At 43.6% G+C, this 22,447-nt stretch overlaps 1 protein-coding gene across 1 annotated transcript; it reads right to left on the minus strand.

Annotated features, from left to right (window-relative positions):
* Nucleotides 1-5,476: 5,476 nt before the first annotated feature.
* Nucleotides 5,477-14,182, minus strand: RPL37 (ribosomal protein L37). Its single transcript, XM_082262528.1, has 4 exons — nt 14,051-14,182; nt 12,443-12,578; nt 10,174-10,258; nt 5,477-5,588 (listed from the first exon to the last, which is right to left on the minus strand). Exons 1-4 carry the CDS (start codon nt 14,051-14,053, stop codon nt 5,519-5,521), a joined length of 294 nt encoding a protein of 97 aa, XP_082118654.1. The 5' UTR covers nt 14,054-14,182; the 3' UTR covers nt 5,477-5,518.
* Nucleotides 14,183-22,447: the final 8,265 nt, after the last annotated feature.

The raw sequence follows: 22,447 nt of genomic DNA on the forward strand, positions 1-22,447 counted from the left end.
CAAGTCGCTCCGACTTAGAAAAAGGTTCCTGTACTACTTCGGGGCGACCTGGAGCGACTTGCATAGACATTCATTTTATGAAGTCCGTGCAAGTCGCGCCAAAGTCACGCTGCACGCGACTTCACAGGTCGCCCCCGAAGTTGTGCCGCTGCAGTGTGAATGCGGTGTAAATGGAATTGTTGTGTATTTTTTTTGTAAATATTCTATACTAAAAAAAAACAAAAAAAAAAAAAAAAAACTTTAAAAAATTATTTTAGTCAGGCAAATATATAGCATATAAACATTTACCCGATTGCATACAAAACCTGGCAGTTGAAAGACCTCAAGCATTTCAGATTTTTGTACTTGCCGTAAAATGCTTTTTCCTGAGTTCATTAAAGGACACCATGGGGGTTGATTTCCTAAAACTGGAGAGAGCAAAATATGGTGCAGCTGTGCATGGTAGCCAATCCACTTCTAACTTAAAGCAGACCACCACCCAAATGGGAAAGTTCCGCTCCTCTGCACCCCCCCCCCCCCTCCTCTTGCACAATTGGCACTTTTGAGCAGGGTGGGAAGCAGTTACCCGATTTTGACAGTTACCTGCTCCCACTTCCGTTCCGAGCGCCGTGGCGCTCGGCTATGGAAGTTCTCCTCCCCCCTGCAGTCTTCTGGGACACCAATAGGTGTCCACCAGTCAGGATGCACAGCGTGACCCACGCATGCACAGTGGGCACCCAGCTGTGAAGCCACAAGCTGTCACAGCAAGGTGCCCATAGTTAAGCCGGAGCGGCTGAGGGAGGACAGAGGAAGAAGACGGCTGATACTAGTTTGCTGCTGGACCGTGTGACAGGTGAGTGGCTGCTTTTTATTTGACAGGTGCCTGCAGATCCTCTTTAACCTCTTCCGGACCGCCTGCCGCAGATTTATTTTGGCAGGCAGCCTCTCCTGCACGAACCGACGTAGCCCTATGTCAGTTGTGCGCCTGCTCCCACCCCCACTCAGCAGCGGGGACTCCGATGCACAGGGTTGTAAACACAGCTGACGATTCTCTCTGGAATGATCACAGAGCACCTGTGATCCTTCTATATAGGATCACAGGTCTCTGATCATTTCACAAGAACCACCCCCATAGTTAGAAACCCTCCCCTAGGCTCACATTTAACCTCTTGATCACCCACTGTTAACCCCTTCCCTGCCAGTGTCATTACAGACAGTGCCTATTTTTAGCACTGATTACTATAGTAATGTCACTGGTCCCCCCCTTCCCCACCCCCCAAAAGTGTCAGGGGTCCCATCTGTCCGCCCCAATGTCGCAGTCCCGCTAAAAATTGCAAGCTGCCGCCATTACTAGTAGTAAAAAAAAAACCTTTCCCGTAGTTTGTAGACGCGATAACTTTTGCGCAAACCAATAAAAATACGCTTATTGGGGTTTTTTTTAACCAAAAACATGTAGCAGAAAAAAATTGGCCTAAAAAGTTTATAAAATTTGATTTTTTTAAATTTTTTTTGGAATGTTATATAGCAAAAAGGTAAAAATTTTTTTCAGAATCATCGTTTGTTTATAGCACAAATAAATCACACAGGTGATCAAATTCCACCAAAAGAAAGTTCTATTTGTGGGAAAAATAGGACATCAATTTTATTTAGGCGCAGCATGGCATGACCGCACAATTCTCTGTTAAAGTAACGCAGTGTCAAATCACAAAAAATGGCCTGGTCATTAAGGGGGCAAAACCTTCCAGTCCAAAAGTGGTTAAGCTTGTTAACCTTTGAGGAAAAAAAAAAAAAAAACCTGGAAGCTGATGGATTTCTATGCAGAGCGGCACCAGAATTTGCACGCTCCAGTTTCAGTAAATCAACCCCAGAGTTTAACTTTTTCACAAATGGGCTTGATGTCACCACCTTCAGGACGCTAGGCACAACTTGAAGACCAGGCCTTTTCTGCAACGTTATGTTTAAACTAGTATTTTTTGCTAGAAAATGACTTTGAACCCCGTAACATTTTTAGCAGAAACCCTAGGTAATAAAGTGGCAAACGTTGCAATATTTTATGTCACATAGTATTTGTACAGCGGTCTTTCAAACGCAATTTTTTCAGAAAAAAATACTTTAAGAAAACAAAACACGTTAACCCAATTTTTGTATAATGTGAAAGATGTTATGCAGAGTAAATAGATTTCCAACATTTCATGCATTAAAATTGTGTACACTTGTGGAATAGCAACTAGGGTACCTAAAACTCTCCATGGGCGAGGTTTTAAAAAGGTTAACCGTTACCCGTTTAGAGTTACAGAAAAGGTCTTGTGCTATAATTGCTCTCAATCTAACAATTGCGTTGATATCCTACATGTGTGGTTTGAATACCATTTACATGTGTTTATATTTACACCGTTCCTTTATATTTTTTGGTATTGCTGATTTAAATTTTCCTATCCTGGCAGCATACATGAGGTAGTATGCTGCCATGTTGGCACCAGGAAAATATTGTATCAAATATTTACCATAATTTTCCTGATGCCAATCCATTGTAGCATACTACCACATGTATGCAGCCATGTTGGTGTCAGGAAAAGTATTTTATGGTGAATACACATCTAGTTTTCTCTATGGTTCATTGAACACATCAAGGATGGGACATCCCAAAGCAGTGCCAGACAGAAATAAAGGGGTAGGTCCATAAACCAGAACAGGGAAACTCAAACTGCCACCCATAAATATTTCCAGCCAAGCTGGCATCTGCTACGGCAGCTACCTCAATCTCAGAAAACTTGGTAAAAGGTGTGAATCAACAACCTACGTAGCCACCTTGCAAACCTGAACAGAAGCAGAAGATAAAATGCCTAGGACAAGTGAAGTGCCATGGTAGAAAGTGGAGCAATGGGAAACGGAGCCTCAAGGCTCTCAAACACAGGCCTGAATCATCCTTCTACGGATCCATGGAAGACTAGGGCCCCTGACTACATCCAAGACCCTCCAAAATAAAGTAAAAAAAACCTAAGAGCTTGAGGTCCTAAATCCTAAGACCTTAGGCAAGAACCGAATTCCGTCTTGCAGATGAGGGGTTTGGCCAACACCAGAAGGCCACCCATTTGATCTGCTTTTATTTTAAGTTGCATGTAGGGATCTTCTGAAGGAGGCGGCATTAGCTCACCTGTGAAAGTGTAATGAATGCTAGAGAGAGTTTGTTGTGCTGCAAACAGGGATCTGAAAAGAAACCTCTATGGAAAATACAGACTACTATTGGTGAACTCTAAATATACTAGTTGCCACATTGACCTAAAAGCTTTGATCCTTGGTCACAACCCTGGAAGAAAGCAAGCAGAGCAAAAAATTCTGATGTTCATCTGACTTCTTCAGAGCTTCATGTTCGTTGCAGAGGAAGAGCTTAAATGCGTATGGTTAAATAAAACCTGAGCCTACTCAGGGTCAGTGCAGGGTTCAGTGCTGTCTGAACTTCAGTCCCCAACCACCAGTGCAGACAATATGGCTGTCAGGTCTTAAGATAGGCGGGGACAAAGATTCTGATTTCAGCAGACAGAACATTCCCATCTCACTGCAATATCCAAATCAACTCCCATAATCTACACCCCAGCGGTGTGCTTAACATTCTATCACCTGTTAGTGTGGCCACAACCATTAGCCTCCCATAGAACAGTTTTATTCTGTCACACCCTTACTACACAGGCACCATTCTGTTCTGTGTTCCTAGTTGCTTCTCCCACCAGTACTGGTAATTTTCTACTGTTGGGAACTGCTGCTTTAGCTGGTCCTATGCGATATAGTTGGCCAAAATGACAGGGAACCCAGTACAGGTGGGGAGTGTATTGTGACTTGGGAGTGGTGTGGTTGCTGCACAGAGAAGTGCACAGGGTGGGCACGTTGACGCATCCCAGACAGGGCTGCCTATTCGGCACAGAGTCATGATTTCAATATTGTGGGTGGGCTGACAAAAAACAAACAGTCATTGGTTACCTAAATAAGGTGGAAGAGAATCACTATCCATTGTTACAGTGGGCAGACCTGGCAGCAACCATCAAGTTACATCAATGAATTTTATTTTCCTGTACCCCCAAGTGTACTGGAACTGCTGTAAGGGCTCATTCACACAACTGTTGAGCGGTGATGTGCACACATCAATGCAGGCTTCATGCCAAGGTACATAGTAAACAATTGTTTTGTGTGCCCTGTTCACCCAACGATCCAGAGGCAGGTTGCTGTGCATTTAAAAAAAAAGTGCATACATGCACCACCCCTAAATATCAGACACCAGCCCACAAGCTTACATACCCCCTTCAATGCAAGGACTGCTATGAACAAGTCCTTAAATAGGTTTTCTGGTCACACGCAAATGCAGCTGCACGACTCCCCTCCTCCTCTCCCAGTATACAGCGCTAGAGCTGCATGATTCAGGCAAAAATGAGAACCACAAATTTGCTTAGAATGAAGATCGCGATTCTCAAAATCTTTAGTTTTTTTTTTTTTTTAACCATTTGAAATAAAGCTGTGACTGGGATAATCCCCCTCTGTCATGGATCACCCCTGGGCACTGCATGCTGGCACCTGCTGGTGAAGAGTTGAGTACGAAAAGCGGTGCAGAGCCAATGCTTCTTGTAGCTCTCCTCTCACAGGCGGAGTGCATTTGATGTCACTCCACCTGTGACAGAACAGAGCCAGAACTACACAGGAAACATCGGCTCCGTATTGACAGCTGAGCTCAGACAGCCGGGATATCGCTTGGGTGTCAGGCAGCTGCAGCCCGGATGCTGGAGACTTGGGATGTCTGGCTATGTCTCATACCCAGGCAATGCATAACCTGCAGTCAACAGGTGGAGAGCCAATGCCAACCTTGCTAGACAGCATAGCATGCACAGCATACAGTGGAACAGGATACAAAGCTATTTAATATAATCAACCAAAACCAAATTCAAAGACAAAAAACACCATTTGCATAAGTGTCCAACCCGCTGAAGCCAGTGCTGGAGTCTACACACTAGGGCAACCTATGGTTGTGTTCTCAGTTCTACAAAATCACGTATTAGGGCCAGTTCACACTGGTCTGACATGCGCTCCGACTTAGAGTGCACAATTTCACATGACATGTCAAAAATCAATGGTACAATAACCTGCCTTAACTGGTCTGACTTTGAAAAAGGTTCTTGCACTTTGGTCTGACCTGGGCACGATTTCAGGCCACTGATTTGAATGCAAGTCGCATACAAGTTTGATCATCTTAACTGATCCGACTCGTGCTCTGAGGGACTTGAAGGGGAACCCGATGACAAAATTTAAAAATGGCGATTGCAATAATCTTAAAGTCTGATCCCAATCATTGAAGTTGCATTCACGTTTGACATTAAGTCGCAGGAGAAAAAAAAAAAAAATCTGACGAAAAGTCGTGCAACTTTCGTGTCGGATCAATGTGAACATAGCCGATCCAGCTTGTCAGCCTGAACAGAGATCATTCAGGAAATGCAATGTACAAAACAGACAAGAATTTACTTTTGACCACTTTTATTTTTTGTACAAATATTAGTTCTTAAGAGGAGCTGGAAGCTGCAACTGCGGCTCTCTTGGGTTTAGGTGTGGTACCCTCACGGAATCCATTCCTGTGTGGAGAGAAAGACCGTCATTAGTAGAGTGCACATCATACAGCAAATGTATTCATGCTTCTATTAGCTTATCTCAGTTATATTCTGAAATCACTAGAAATCTCATATGTTCAGACATTTATTTTGTGACATCACTGATAAGCTTCATTGGATCTTTTGTCAGGTTTAAACAATGAACGTTTCATAGATTCCCCTTTAAAAGTTTAACACAAACTACTATAAAAACAATGTTCAATAACTAATTCAGGGAAGAAACAAACAAAAACAGCACTTTGGGAGAAACATGCAAGTTACACTTCTATTCTTCAAATCAGTATTTAGCTGTCAACCTCCCGAAGACAAAGCCTTTTTCTGACCCCCCCCGAAGACAAAGCCTTTTTCTGACCCCCCCCCGAAGACAAAGCCTTTTTCTGACCCCCCCCCCGAAGACAAAGCCTTTTTCTGACCCCCCCCCCCAAAGACAAAGCCTTTTTCTGACCCCCCCCCCAAAGACAAAGCCTTTTTCTGACCCCCCCCCCAAAGACAAAGCCTTTTTCTGACCCCCCCCCCCAAAGACAAAGCCTTTTTCTGACCCCCCCCCCACTGACCCCCCCCAAAGACAAAGCCTTTTTCTGACCCCCCCCCCGAAGACAAAGCCTTTTTCTGACCCCCCCGAAGACCAAGCCTTTTTCTGACCCCCCCGAAGACCAAGCCTTTTTCTGACCCCCCCGAAGACAAAGCCTTTTTCTGACACCCCCCCCCAAAGACAAAGCCTTTTTCTGACACTTGTTGCTTAAAAGTTAAAATCAGTATTTTTGCAAGAAAATTCCCTAGAACCCCCACACATTTTTTAGAAGAGACCCTAGAGCAGGGGTGTAAAACTCCATTTCATCGTGGGCCACATCAGCATTATGGTTGCCCCCTCAAAGGGCCGGTTATATCTATATGATTAGATCTCCAGAGCACCCCACCTGGGGGGGGGGGGGGGGGCTTGGGCAAAGAGGAGCCTTTCTACAGCTGCACAGAGGAGTGCAGGATCTGGCAAAGGAGTTCTGTCCTCTCTGCTGTCGACTACAGAGACAAGGTGGGGGCAGAGACAAGGGGGGTTACTGCAGCTGCAGGAGAGGTGCGAGGGCCACATGAAATGGCCTGGGGGGCCGCATTCGGCCTGCGGGCCTTGTGTTTGACACCTGTGCCCTAGAGAATAAAAATGGCAGTTATTGCAATATTTTATGTCACTATTTGTGCAGAGGTCTTTCAGACAATTTTTTTTTTGGAAAAAACTTTCATGAAAAAAAAAAAAAAAAAAAAAAAAAAGTTAGCTAATTTTTTTTGTATAATGTGAAAAATTGTTATGCCAAGTAGATACTCAACATGTCATGCTTCAAAATTGCACACACTCGTGGAATGGGGACAAACCACGGTACTTAAAATATCAATAGGCGACGCTTTAAAATTTTAACGGTTACCAGTTTAGAGTTACAGAGGAGGTCTAAATGGTATAATTATTGTTATCGCTGTGATGATTGTGGCGATACCTCACGTGTGGTTTGAACACCGTTCATTGCGGGCACAAATTTTTTAATACTGTCCCTTTAAATTTATTTTTTTAATTACTTTTAGTAATGTAAACATCACTTGTGACACCAATAGTCACATTTCAGGTATTTTTTTTTGAGGGATCCGAGACCCCAAATCCTTCCTTTGCACCTTCCTTTGCACCTAAAAGCATTAAAAATGCCAAGCTTGGCTGTTTTGAATACTGACTTTTTAAATCTGGCGTCTAAGGCACCAGAAGGGATGTCATGACATCACTTCCGGGTTACTAAATCCAAGACCCGATTCCAGCTTTGTTTGGGTCTCCGGCCAGCCACTCAGGCTTCCAAGAGGGACGGGAGAGCCCGAACTGGCCCCAAAATCATTGGGAGGGGGACAGATTATCCTCATCTGCTATTACAATAAAGTCGACAGCCAGCTCTAGAAAAACTGTACCGGGTGATCTGTCCAGTACAACCACTTGAAGCAGAAGGCCGCATACATGTGTTAAGTCGGCATGAAGGGATAACGTGTCTGCGCTACTTTGTAGCATCTGGAAAACTGCGCAGAAGCTTTGGGTGTCAGTTTGTTGGTGGAGGTTTCGAAATTGTTAAAGGTGGTCCACTAAAAACCATGCCCCTTCAAGAGTAACTCCATTTTTTTTCTCTCAACAAAACATTCCCCTCCAGGGATTAATGTACATTACAGGGATTTTAACAGACTTTGTTGCAGATTCCTAACTTTTGTTATTCTGAATAAATACGTAGTGTAGCAGTTTGTATCTACATGAAAAGTAAATGTGTATGGGATCGATTTCAGGTTGATCAATTGGCAGCTGCACTTGGAGGGTTCCAATGAGGAATGCGGTAAGGTCTGCATCCCTTTTAGACAAATTCACATTGTTCCAGGAGAAGCCAAAAATCTGACCGGTATCTTAGGGCAGACTTCTGGGAAAAATGTGTCAGCAAATCACACAAGCAGGAGATGACATTTCTGGGGACGTTCTGTACACCATTTGTGTTCAGATCACCTCCAGATTGTATTGGATTTTCAGAAAATTACAGTGCTGCAGATAAAAAAAGCAAAGGTAAACTTTACTACATCCTATTGTCATTGACTTATGTACACTATGTTTTACCTTTATTTTTTTACCCTTTAAGTGACCCCCCAATCTTTGTCCTATAAGCCAACCTTCAACCTAACCCCTACAGATGTACCCTAATACGCTCAATATTTTACAGACTTTAAGTGCCGGTTCACATTTGTACGATGCGGGAATGCTGCGAATATACAGAGTGATCCCGCATCGCATCCGCACCCCTGGCAGTTCACACTGCCATATGCAATACGCAGTGGGTGTCAATTAAAAGTTGACACCCCCAGCTCAGATCGCATATCGCAGTGAAATCTGCAAGTTCGCACAGAACCAGATTGCACTAGTGTGAACCACTAAGCGATCCGATTCTGCTGCGAATAGAAAAAAGCCTCATGTGCGAGTTTAGTGCGGATGCGGTGCAAATTCAGCCATACCAAGTGTATGGCTGAAATTCACACCGCACATGAGATCGCATGCAATTTAGGAGCAGTGCGCTCCGAATTACATGCGATTTCCTCAATAGCACAAATGTGAACCGGGGCTAAAATGCAAATCCAATCCCAAAATGATCCCTTTTGTACACCCCCTCTGCACTAGGAGCTGCTTATTACATACATTATTCTCCACAATCTGTACAGATTTGGGAGAAAGCTCTTTGTTTTTGCAAAAGTACATTAATACTATATTGGTAGATAGGGAAGCTGTAACTTAAGAGGAAAAAAAAAAAAAAAAAAAAAATGACCAGTTATGGAGGAACAAGTTACATGCCCCCAGCTTCTTCACAACTCAGCCCAAGTTGCAAATCTTGAGACCCAGCTACTATCCTTCTCACATTAGGTTGGGGAGGAGCCTGCAATTTTTCCCATACAGGGGCACTTTGGCATTCCAGTATAGGTAAATTGAGAATAGCTTTTAGCTGTAGTTAGATCTGAAGTCTGCAATCACATGTGCATTAATGAAACACCCAAAGAACTGAGGCACGGGACCTGTGTTGAAGCACACTGCAGTTTGTGTATTCTGGTGCGTTGCCAACCGATTTCAATGAAAGGACTGCCTTTAGGGCAACGCATAAATACACCACAACGTGCCCGTCAAGGTCAATGGTGTGATGTAATATTAATTTCTGCATACACTGCAAAGTAAATAAATTCTGATCAGAAACAATTACAGTCTAAATAAGAACTGTGTGCATAGAAGACCTGAATAATGAAAATGCTATTCGATGATTCAAGCTTCTGCTACAATTTTCTATACGATAACTGCTACGTTCCACTGAACAAACTCACCTTGCCCGCAGCTCCATTACACTGAACAGTTTACAGAGCCTCATTGTACTAAGAACATGGACAAAATCATTCGACCACCGAAGATAGAATTTGCACATTGATTTTAAAATGGCTTTAAGTAGAAGGCTTTTAACGGCATGTGAATCACACAGAGCACTGTGGTTCCTATGCGATCCACAGTTTTGTGCAGTGCGCATTCATTTTAAATGGGTTGAAATTGCATCCACTACTTTTGGAAAAGTACTGTAACCAAAATGTGTTGTACTTTTGTACCACGCGATTCGGTGCAGGCAAATGCACTGCATTTGTGACCTGCGTTTGGGGAGTCGTTAAATTTGCACTCAACAGCTGCAGATCACAAAGGCAGTACAATTGGAATGCGGTGCAGGAAAACGGTCATGGATTGTGAGTTTCCTGCACCATGTTCTAGCGTTAACAGGTCCGCCAGCACTTGACATGCAGAACATACCGCAATTTTGAGTCTCCAGTAAAATATATAAATATACAGAACACTAACTTACTCATTCTGAATTCTTTAGTTGACAGGGATAGGTAGAAAACAAAATTCACCTGTCTTGGGCGCAATTTCAAAATGCCTAACCTGTGATCACCTGGTCTGTGGTCTCTCAGTTAGGTCACATAATTATGTTCCAAAGAGATAAGACTATCACGTTTCCACACTTACCTGAACCTGCGGTACACAACCTTCAGATGTCTCATGCGGCCGGTGCCGGTGGTGTTGCGTCTCTTGGCCTTGGCACTCCAGTTGTCTAAAGAAATGCCAAAGAGAGAGTTCATGATTTAGGGAAAAAACGCCTCTCATAACTACTACACAAGATATTCAGACTATATAAAAACAAAGATGCTGAAATGTTTATCTAACCACTTCCGGGCCAGAAGGTTTTACCCCCTTAATGACCAGGCCATTTTGTGCGATATGGCACTGCGTTACTTTAACTGACAATTGTGCGGTCGTGTGACACTGTACCCAAATAAAAATGTATATCTTTCCCCCCACAAACATTGCTTTCTTTTGGTGGTATTTGATCTGCCTTTTTTTTGGGTGCTATAAACAAAGTGACAATTTTGACAGAAAAAAATTATTATATTTCTGCTATAAAACACAGCAAAAAAAAAAAAAAAATCATCAATTTAGTTTAGTCGATGTATATGTAGGCTCCATCTTGTCCCCTTGCAGAATAGCGATCTGCCTTGTTTACATAGGCAGATTGCCATTCTGTCTCTCCCGGGGATGATCGCAATAGCCCCATTTTGCTGCAGTAAATACACAGCATCTGCTCTTTAAGTGGTTAATAACTAAAAGCAAACCTAATTGGTCAAAAGCCACTTAATGGAACATACTGAAAGTCAATTACATCCATCTATAATCGCTATCTTTTTTGCAGGTAAAAAGAAAAAAAGTGCATTTACCATTTAGGAGCCTAAAAGCATTGCAAAGCAGGCCTGCAGACTGTCAGTGTGAGCTGTCTCCTCGTAGATCAGATCGGCTGTTTCACACTGACAAGGAGAATCAAACTACCACAGCTCAACAGTGCCATGGTAGTTCATTGAGAACTATATGTAGACAGCCGAAAAGGATGTAGGGACTTGTAGTTCATTCATTCACAGAACTGTGTGGGGGCGGAGCCCTGCATGGCTGCGCTCTTTTCAAAAACAGCTGGCACGGGGAACTTCTCCCTATAGTGCTGTCACACAGAGGCAGCAGATCCCTTAGCGGCTGCAGAAGGATGTTACACCAGGGATCGACAAACCCCAAGTGCCAGGTCGCATCAGAGACTAGAATTAGTGGCCTGGGCTACACTGCGGCAGGTGTCTTGTCTCCATGCAGCCCCCCCCCCGTGTGGACTAAGATCCTACGCCGGCCAGTAAGGCAGCGGCTTTGCGGCCTGCTGTAGGGAGATGCTTACATCAGGGAACTGGCATCCTCTTGTGGTGGCTGTGGCAAGCAGTCACTGGTGGCACTGAGGGTTTCCCCTGCCTGTTCGCACTGCTCGGACTGGTGCCCTTTCCTTACCGGTGAGCGATCAGGGAGTGTGGGGCAGCTGGTCGGAACAGCCTCAGTTCCATTTACAAAGATGAAGTTTTTTTTCCCCCAATTAAATATTTTTATTCTCTGCCTGTTATGCCACACAGCTGAAGGTCCCCTTCACACAGGCTGTCTGATTAGGTCCGCCTGTCAGTTTTTCAGACAGACCCTTCAGTCTCCTCTATGGAGTGGCGGATGTCCACTGACAACAACCGCCATCCAATCCTGTTGGCCAAAAACAGACAGATGGTGGTCCTACTTTCCATCCATCGGATCGAATCAGATGGCATCTGACTGACATGGATAGGCAGTCCCATTTCCATCCGACTGCCCCATAGAGGAGAACGGGACTGTATCCATGTTCTCTCTGCATAGTGGAGCAGAAAGACCTGTCATCCACCTGCTCAGCGGGGATTCTCAGAGAAATCCCCGCTAAGCAAGTTAGTTCCGCTTAGCGGAGGTGCATGTGTGAAAGGGGCCTAAGGTGGCGTAAATTACTGCATCTCCTATCGCCTCCAACTTGCTGCACACCATCAAGCCAAGCACACGGGTCTAATGCCGGGCAACATCAGCTGGTTCATTTAAAACTGCTCCCCATTCGGCCCGTGTGTATGGCAGCCGGTCCGACAGAAGCCAGCCATTCAACGTGTGGGAAAAAAACTGGCTCCAAGATTTCAAGCAAATTTTGTCAAGCCCCGTGTGACACGTTCCTCCCTAAAATCTGGAGGAAGATGTTACATGTTCCTCCCGAAGGTGAACTTTTCTTTAAATAACTTTTCATAAAAAAAAAAAAAAAAAAAAAAAAAAAAAAAACACACAAACATTTTCAATGTATAAAGACATTTGAAGTTCTAAATAAAAATGCTCACGCAGCAATGGCACTGAATAGGAATATTTATGTACTTACACTTTCTCTTGCGCTTAGCTGGGTATCCACACTTGCCACAGGTAGACTTCTGTAGATGGTAGGCTTTAGACCCACAGCGACGGCACAGAGTGTGCGTCTTATTGCGGCGCTTTCCGAATGACGATGTTCCCTTCGTCTAAAGAAAGAAGAAAGGGATTTCAGAAATACAAGAAATTCCACAATCACCCTCTTCATGGTGTGCGTTGCATTTATCTCAGCAAGAAAATGAAATCACAGAGTATCATATGTTCAGACATTTATTTTATACACATCACTGATAAATGCAAGAAGTAAGAAAGCTGGACTTGACTCAAAAATGGTGGAGAGGAAAAAAAAAAAATCTGCACAGTCTAAACCTCCGTGTCAGTTTTATAGGAGGAATCAAGATTACCTAAGTTAATATAATCTCAATAAGGGTGGTGCATTACCCCACCGCAGACTTACTTTAAATAGGCTGCTAACATCACACTACATAGGTGGCTCCTTCTACCTCAGGGACAAGGTCTGCATGGAGTCCACCCTGGCCACATAGTCTGCATTGAGTCTGTGGCCCCTTCCACCCTGGGTACAAGGTCTGCATGGAGTCCACCCTGGCCACAGAGTCTGCATGGAGTCCATGGGTCCTGCCGTCCTGGCCACAAGCTCCACGGGTCCTGCCACCCTGGCCCCTTCCACCCTGGGTACAAGGTCTGCATGGAGTCCACAGCCCCCCTACCACCCCAGCCACAAGGTCCACTGGCCCCCTACCACCCCAGCCACAAGGTCTGCATGGAGTCCACAGCCCCCCTACCACCCCAGCCACAAGGTCCGCGGCCCCCGACCTCAAGGTCCGCGGGCCCCCTACCATCCCGGCCACAAGGTCCGCGGGCCCCCTACCATCCCGGCCACAAGGTCCGCGGGCCCCCTACCATCCCGGCCACAAGGTCCGCGGGCCCCCTACCATCCCGGCCACAAGGTCCGCGGGCCCCCTACCATCCCGGCCACAAGGTCCGCGGGCCCCCTACCATCCCGGCCACAAGGTCCGCGGCCCCCTACCACCCCGGCCACAAGGTCCGCGGCTCCTTCCACCCCAGCCACAAGGTCTGCATGGAGTCTGTGACTCCATCCACCCAGGGAGAAGGTCTGCAGCTCCTTCCCCCCTGGACACAATGTCTGCAGATTGGTTAGGTGGCAGCAGGCTTCCTGCTCAGAATGGTAAATCATACAGGGAAAGGGATAAACTCTCTGAGATATTAGATAGTAAGCTCTGTGGGCACAGGGATGGGGGTGTCCCATGCACAGCGGTGGAGAAGTTCTTCATAAACCAGGCTGCTCAGTGTTGGTGGCATTACAAGTCCAGCACTCCCATATCACACAGGGCAGCAGAGTACAGGCCTCCTCCCCCCTCCTATCTCCCTCTATGGGACCCGGACTCCATATCTCCTCACCTAGGCCTCCGCTCTAATCAGCACCGGAATCCTTCCTCTACCGCTTCGCCCCCCCGGTAATACCGGGCTCCATGTCACCGGGGGACCCCTTCTACCCCATAGCCGGCGGTACAGACCCGCTACTAGGGGGATGGAGACGGATTTGCACCGATTGTACTTGCCGAGAAACCATGACACTCACCATCTTCCCCAGCGGCTGAGACGATAGAGACCGGAACTAGGCAATCACTTCCGCTATATTAAGAGCAGCGCTTCCGCATCCGAGGCACTGTCACGCTCCTCTGCGCCATTTTAAGTGTGGGCAGGTGCTGGTTTGTTGCCAGTACGGGTTCATTGAAGACGCTGTGTTCTGGTCATTTCTCCATAGATTAGAATTGTGACCTTAATAAGAAAGAGCCCCGAGGCCAGGGGCAATAGAAGAATTTCACCTCCCTCCTGTATAAATCACTATATACTATATTGTCAAAAGTATTGGGACGCCTGCCTTTACACACACATGACCTTTAATGGCACCCAGTCTTCAGCTGGCCATACATTATCATAGCTGCCAACTGTCCCTGATTTCAAGGGACTGTCCCTGATTTGGAACAATGTCGCCTGTTCCTCTTTCCTCCTCATTTTGGTCTGATCTATATAGTTATATATAAAATGTACTTTTTATCTTTCAAAAAGTGTTTCCCAGAGCTAAACCTTTCATCCAATTTCTAAATTGCTGTATTTGTACATTTCAAAGCCAATATAAAGGAATAGTAGTGGTAAAAAAAGCACTTGTGAGTTTAACTAATCTTTATTTTGTATAATTCCCCTTTAAGGGGGTGTGGCAGGGGGTGTGTCCTATGCCTACATACTTATGCTCATAGGTGTCCTCCATTCCCATCTCAAAAAGTTGGGCGGTATACATTATACAATTTTATTGTTCAATTTCCTTTAGATTTACCTTCAACTATGTAGTACATGGGCCTGCCTGATTGCAGCTGAATTGAAAGTGTTCGGTTTGCCCTCATATTATATGGTTTTGGTAAATCTGAAAGAAAGTTGTAGAAGAAAATTGTATAATGTATGGCCAGCCTTAAGCCCCGTACACACGAGTGGAAATTCGGCTGGGAATTTTCTTTCGACGACCGATCTGCCGATTTTCGGCTTGTTAGTATGGTGCTCTCGACAACCGAATCCGACTTTCCGGCCGAAAAAATCCTGGTGTGCAGACTATAAAATTTTTGTCCTCCGTCAAAACACATCCGATTTTCGTGCAGTCAGTACAGATTTCGATGGGGAAAAATCTTATGAGCAAGACTGGGCATGCTCAGAGATGAAAGAACACATACAAAGCAATCCAACACATGGCATCACTTCTGAAGGAGAATTCTATCGTGCGGGAAAATTTGTGTGCAGTCTAGAGAGCACATTCCAACCAACAGACACCACTCTGGACAAAAGACGGACGACCGGTTGGCGGAAATTCCTTGTACGAGGCTTTAGTCTGTAGGGTTCAATATTGAGTTGGCCAGGCACTGATGTGGACGAGAAGGCCTGGCTCACAGTCTCCACTCTAATTCATCCCATAGATATTCTATTAGGTTGAGATCAGGACTCTGTGCAGGCCGATCAAGTTTCCCCACCCCAAACTCGCTCATCCATGTCTTTATGGACCTCGCTTTGTGCACTGGTCCAAATCATTTGGGGGGGGGGTTGTTTCTCAGGGGTTGGGCTTGGCCCCTTAGTTCCAGTGAAGGGCACTTTTAAGGCATCAGCATACCAAGACATTTTGGACAATTTCATGCTCCCAACTTTGTGGGAACAGTTTGGGGATGGCCCCTTCCTGTTCCAACACGACTGCACACCAGTGCGCAAAGCAAGGTCCATAAAGACACGGATGAGCGAGTTTGGGGTGGAGGAACCTGACTGGCCTGCACAGAGTCCTGACCTCAACCCGATAGAACATCTTTGGGATGAATTAGAGCGGAGACTGCGAGCCAGGCCTTCTCCTCCCCCCAGCTATCATGCAGCTGAAAACAGAGGGAATGTGATCACTTACAAAAAAGGAATACAAGGTATTTATAATTGTTTTTTTTTTTTGTTTTAATCTATACACAAATGTTTTGCCTTTCATTTTCATTTCAAACTGAATAGGCTTTCACAAGGTGATTGTTTACAATCACTTTAACATGCATTGACATAGCGTTTTGATGTATTTCCAGGTATCTGGACAATGCATCAGGGGGAAACTCTTAGGTGTGAATCCAGCCTTTACTTTTTTGCCCCAGTGCTCTTTTGTATCTTTGGGCTTATTCATACCACATACATTTGGGTGCATTGCTCAGCGTAGGCCCATTGCAATAATAAGCCAAAGTCAATTGCTTCCAATAGGCTCAGTTCACACCAGCTCATTGCATTGGTCAGAAAACAAAATATAAAGAACTTGACTTTAAAGGGCCAAAAAGGAATGCGGAAGTTTATGAATAAAGCACAGTAATTTGTAAAAACAGCATTTTATTGAATCACAAATAAAAAACTACACATGTACATAGTATAAGAAAAGAATAGAAAAATGCTCCATATCAAGGTGTTGATACAAAAGTACCAAGTGGATGACCATGGTCACAAACGGAGTGCAGTCTTAGCGGTCCCCGGTAATCCGAAGCGTTTCGCACTTGGGGCTTCCTCAGGGCGATAGAGACCAAAGAAAAGACCAGCATTCTACAGGAATGTATACAATAGTACGTTATAATAACTATACAAACAATGTATCTCAATAAACATATCATATACAACTATGTGAACATAAGATAAATTACTATCATTACTAACCCATATTGGTCAGAGGCGGGGTGACGCAATATCCCTGGGCAGGCGTCGGGGTCACTACATAGTAAAGATTGCTATATCTCAAAGCAATTGTATCCAAAACATTAAGATGGTAATAAGACAAGAAATCCCCCACTTTTTCCTTTTAGGTACATTCCCCCTACTAGTTTACGTATATTAATTTATGCAGGGGAGGGGGGACTAAAGACTTAAGAAAATAACAGATGAAAAATCAGCGCAAAAATACTGTCCTAAATATGTCCTAAAGTGATATGTGCCATGTGTGATATCACCAATTATATAACCTAAATACACAATAAATTATAATATTAATTATACAATTATAAACGTGCATAGTGCTGAAATAATTAACTAAATCTGCAAAACTTCTAAAATATAAATGTAACACTACTAAATTACAATCAAATATTCCTGCGATATGAATGTGCAAAATTTGCTGACCAAATTCTGTGTGCAAATATGTGCAAACAATCTAAATAAATCATCAACAATTCATATCTGGGACAAATTCAATGCTGAAGTCATACTAAAATTCATAAATATAAATAATTGGTGATCATTAAAAAGTCCCAAGAAAGGTCCAATAAAGTGCAAAAAATATGCCGGAAAATGTGCAAAAAGTGCAAATAAATAACTGTTACATAGTTACATAGTTAGATAGTTAGTGAGGTTGAAAAAAGACATCCGTCCATCCAGTTCAACCTATGATGTGCGTGTGTGTTTGCTTTTAACCGTACATTGTATACCTCTGTATGTTGTGGTCTTTAAGGTGTCCATCCAATAGTTTTTTGAAACTATCAATGCTCCCTGCTGATACGACTGCTTGTGGAAGAGAATTCCACATCCTTACCGCTCTTACAGTGAAGAACCCCTTACGCACTTTAAGGTTAAACCGCCTTTCCTCAAGTTTTAGTGAGTGGCCACATGTCTTATTGTATTCCCTTACTCTGAATAGTTTGTTCCTTATGCTAGGGTCGCCAGTACAGTATTTGTACATTGATATCATATCCCCCCTCAATCGTCTCTTCTCCAGAGAGAATAGGTTCAGTGCTTGTAGTCTTTCCTCATAGCTGAGGTCCTCCATTCCCCTAATTATTTTTGTTGCCCTTCTCTGGACTTTCTCCAGTTCCAGCACATCCTTTCTGAGGACCGGTGCCCAGAACTGGACAGCATACTCCAGATGTGGCCGGACCAGAGTCTTGTAGAGTGGAAGAATAATCTCTTTATTTCTGGAGTGAATCCCCTTTTTTATACAACCCAGTATTCTGTTGGCTTTCTTTGCTGCGGCCTGGCATTGCATGCCACTGCCAAGCCTGTTGTCTACCAGTACCCCCAGGTCCCTTTCCATCCTAGACTCACCAAGAGGTTCCCCCCCCAGTGAGTAGCTTGCTTTCTGGTTTCTGGCCCCCAAGTGCATTACTTTACATTTTTCTACATTAAATCTCATCTGCCATGTAGTTGCCCACCCCGTTATTTTGTTCAGGTCTGCTTGCAAGGTTTCCACATCCTGCATAGAAGATATTGGCATGCCTAATTTAGTATCATCTGCAAATACTGAGATTGTACTAGATATCCCCTCCTCTAGATCATTTATGAATAAATTAAACAGGATTGGTCCCAGGACAGAACCCTGGGGGACCCCACTTTCCACACCCGCCCAATCCGAGTACTCCCCATTAATCACCACCCTCTGTACTCTCCCCTGGAGCCAGTTCTCTATCCAGGTACTCACCTTATGGTCCATACCTATCTTCCTTAGTTTGTACAGTAAGCGTTTATGGGGAACGGTGTCAAAGGCCTGTTGTGACAAGTCCTCAGCAAATGGATGCAGTATTAGGAAGTCTAAGTAGACACCCGTGTTAGAATCGTTTGGCTCTGGCTACTGTGTTCCCAGCCGTAAGACCGAAATGGACATGCGCAGTACGTTCAAACGTCCTAGTCCTGCCCTACTATTTTCGTCATGTGACGTCCTCACATGCTGGAACCCTTAGTGTCGGGATGACACTTGTTGAATGTGAGTTGTAATTTCACTAAATAAAAGATAATGTATTGTACGGAATTACGCTATGTTAGTTCATCTTTTCTCCCAAACATATGACATATCCCTGCCTGACTACTTGTGGTTGTCTGTCTGAGGAGGATCGATTGGAGTGAGATATTACCCTGCCCATTTGATATAGACAATAGGCTGAACTGCTGGTTTATAATCTTAGCAGCTACTCCATCTGGTGAGTCAGTTTGGGGTGACTGGTGGAAGCAGCACAAAGGGTGCTTTTCGGCGCACATTTTTTTGCTGAGGATTTGTCACAATAGTTATTTATTTGCACTTTTTGCACATTTTCCCGCATCTTTTTTGCACTTTATTGGACCTTTCTTGGGACTTTTTAATGATCAGCACTGATTTATATTTATATTTATGAATTTTAGTATGACTTCAGCATTGAATTTGTGACAGCATATGATACGGCACGGGCACAACAGGACTGTCTCCTGAGAGGAGTCCACCATTACTCCTTCTGATATCCTCTGCCCTTCCTCCGGTTCCACTATGATCAAGGAGTGACTACCTACTTTAGAATATCCAAATAACTATATGCCTGGTTAACTACTTAATATCCCTTAAAAGGATGAAATGTATGAATATGGATATGGCCATTTTATGGAAATTTGGATATAACATTGGGGCACTATAAACGTATAATTGTACTGCATGTGCTTTTTCTATATATATATGCATATGCGCCCCAAAACTTGGTCTATATATATATATATATATATATATATATATATATAATACCAAAGAGGATATAATCCACCATTCCATTATCATCCCATTTCCATATAAAGAATCCCCGTCTTATACACTGCCTATGTCGATGTATGGATCTGCCGGCTGCTCCATAATCTTGCACACTAAGGAACACTAGTCGGTTTTTGGTCTCTTAAAGCCCTGAAGAAGCAAAACCAAGCGAAACGCGTTGACTGCACAGGGACCATTCTCCACCTCTTTTGCTGAGACCCGCCACTTGGTTATCCTTAATTGTGTTTTTGGTTTTAAGTTTATATGTTTTATGTATGTATGTCTCTAGAGCATGTTTGCACATGCCTTTTTATGAGAAAATTTTGACGAATAAACATGTGTTTAAATAAACCTGCTGTGTTGTTCATATTCTGACCATCTCAAATTTTGGCCTACAAAACCCCACCTTTTTTCTTTCCTTTTTTTCTGCATTGAATTTGTCACAGATATGAATTGTTGATAATTTATTTAGATTGTTTGCACATATTTGCACACAGAATTTGGTCAGCAAATTTTGCACATTCATATGGCATGAATATTTGATTGTAATTTAGTAGTGTCACATGTATATTTTAGAAGTTATGCAGATTTAGTTAATTATTTCAGCACTGTGCACTTTTTTAATTTTATAATTAATATTATAATTTATTGTGTATTTTACATTATATAATTGGTGATGCACATATCACTTTAGGACAGGAGTTCCCAAACTGTGGGTCGGGTCCCACTGGTGGGTTGCGAGCTGCGTTTGAGTGGGTCGCGATGAGCTGGAAATCACTGAGAGCGGGCCCGCTTAAATTGTGCTGTGCGAGCCTGCGCAAATTACAGAGAAACAAGCAAAACATTTTGGGGGAGCATACCCATGTATTTCTAAAGCTGGTGCATAGCTGCACCGGCTTTAGATATACATGTTCAGGGTTTGCTCCCCCAATTTTTTGCTTGCAAATTACAGAGAGCCAGAGCAGTCAAATCACGATGGATTCAGGACCCCGCCCATGCAGTTTACAGAGGCTGGTCTGCATTTCCCACAAGGAGGATACTTGCATCAGTGAGTACGTATGTGGGCTGTTATGTAGGATATGTTCATGGGTTGCAGAGCCAGCTCCTCGGTCCTGCTGGCGGCAGCAGTGTTTGCTAGACTGGGGGCGGGATTCTCTCAGCTATAGCGGGCAGAAGCGGCAGCCTTGGTGTCATAGGAGGACCAGGTGGCCCAGTGGTGTCAGGAGTTCATGGCAGCTTCTGTAACCCCAGAGGATCTGAAGGAGAAGAGCCAGGACACCAAGACCAGCATAGAGCTCCTCATCATGGAGACTCTGGGTGAGGTGTGACGGGCCCTGGAGAGGGCAAACAGGGGCTTCAATTTCACTGTGGACCGCTGGGAGAGGAAGGAAGGTGAGTGCCATATAGCCTTATATTTGTTTATATATTAATTAAGTGTATTCAATAATACATTGAAAAGTAGTAAATTGATATTTTTAATCTAACATCCTTTCCCTTTAAAATATGCATTATTATTATTTTCATTTATATAGTGCCAACAAATTCTGTAGCGCTTTACAATATTCAATTACAAGCAAGTGGGTCCCGAGAAATAACTGTATTCAGAAGTGGGTCTCGGCCCAAAAAAGTTTGGGAAGCCCTGCTTTAGGCTGGCCATACACTATACAATTTTCTTGTTCAACTTTCCTTTAGATTTACCAAAACCATGTAATATAGGGTCAAACCTAAACACTTTCAATTTGTATGCAATCAGGCAGGCCCTTGCACTACATAGTTAAAGGTAAATCTAAAGGAAATTGAATAAGAAAATTGTATAGTGTATGGCCAGCCTTAGGCCATTCACTCAGAGTATTTTTGCGCTGATTTTTCATCTGCTTTTCATCCTGCTGCTGCATCCATTTGCAGTTAATTGGCAGCAATTGTACTCTTAATTGTTTCTCAATACAGCCCTAGATTGTCCTGCCGCTAGATCCAAATAATTGTATCTTAAGAAAATAATAGTTCATGTGTGTCAAAGCAGTTGTCTATACATATTCAGCACTAGAGGGTCCCTGGCTAGAAATGTCCCTGTTCTCCCACTCCTGGCTGAGCAGAACCGTATCCTGAAAATCTCTTCAAGAGTCCAAACCTGGAAAAGGACCAAGAGAAGATGGAGGCACCTGTGACAGTGCTGGAGGGGCTCATTTAGCAGGTAAATCTGCCATCATGTGCTAATACTGTATGTTGTGCATGCTATTACATTATAGCTTAGAGCGCCAAGGGGCCATTTTTAAATATTTTAAACCAGGTTTATTTCCACTTTAACCATTTAAGCCCTGGAAGGCTTCATGACCAGGCCATTTTTTGCTATACGACACTGCGTTAATTTAACTGACAACGGCGTTGTTGGGTGACACTGTACACAAATAAAATTGATGTCCCTTTTCCCCCCCACAAATAGAGCTTACTTGTGGTGGTATTTGATCCCCTCTGCAGTTTTTATTATTTGTGCTTTAAACAAAGAAGCCCGACATTTAAAAAAAAAAAAAAAACAATATTTTTTATTTTCTGCTATAAAACATATCAAATAAAAAAAATGTAAGCTAATATTTATTCTGCTACCGTGTTTCCCCGAAAATAAGACTGGGTCTTATATTAATTTTGGCACCAAAAGACATATTTTCTTATTTTCTGGGTAGGTCTTAACATAAAATGTGCTGTCTTCTCTCCCTCCCTGCCTGTCAGGAATCCCCTGTGTGAACCAAATTAAAAGTGTTTGTAAAATCCTAGAATCCACTCTATTATTAGTATATCATGTCCAATGTGTGTGTTCCTGTATTATATATGTGGCAAATACCTTCCGTGACAGCGCCGCCTGGTGCTTCCGTGACCTGCAGGAGCTCTCTTCTCTTAGTATATCATGTCCAATATGTGTGTTCCTGTATTATATTCACGGCTTTTTTTCTCAGAAAA

This window comes from Pelophylax lessonae (genome assembly GCF_965119305.1).
Source record: "Pelophylax lessonae genome assembly, chromosome: 1".
NCBI lineage: Eukaryota > Metazoa > Chordata > Amphibia > Anura > Ranidae > Pelophylax > Pelophylax lessonae.

Excerpts from the sequence above, each read along its gene's own strand:
- RPL37 (XM_082262528.1), bottom strand. Across the intron at positions 10,259-12,442 it reads AGCTAAGCGCAAGAGAAAGT|ACAACTGGAGTGCCAAGGCC; the intron begins GTAAGTACATAA and ends GCATTTCTTTAG. Across the intron at positions 5,589-10,173 it reads GTTGTGTACCGCAGGTTCAG|GAATGGATTCCGTGAGGGTA; the intron begins GTAAGTGTGGAA and ends CTCTCCACACAG.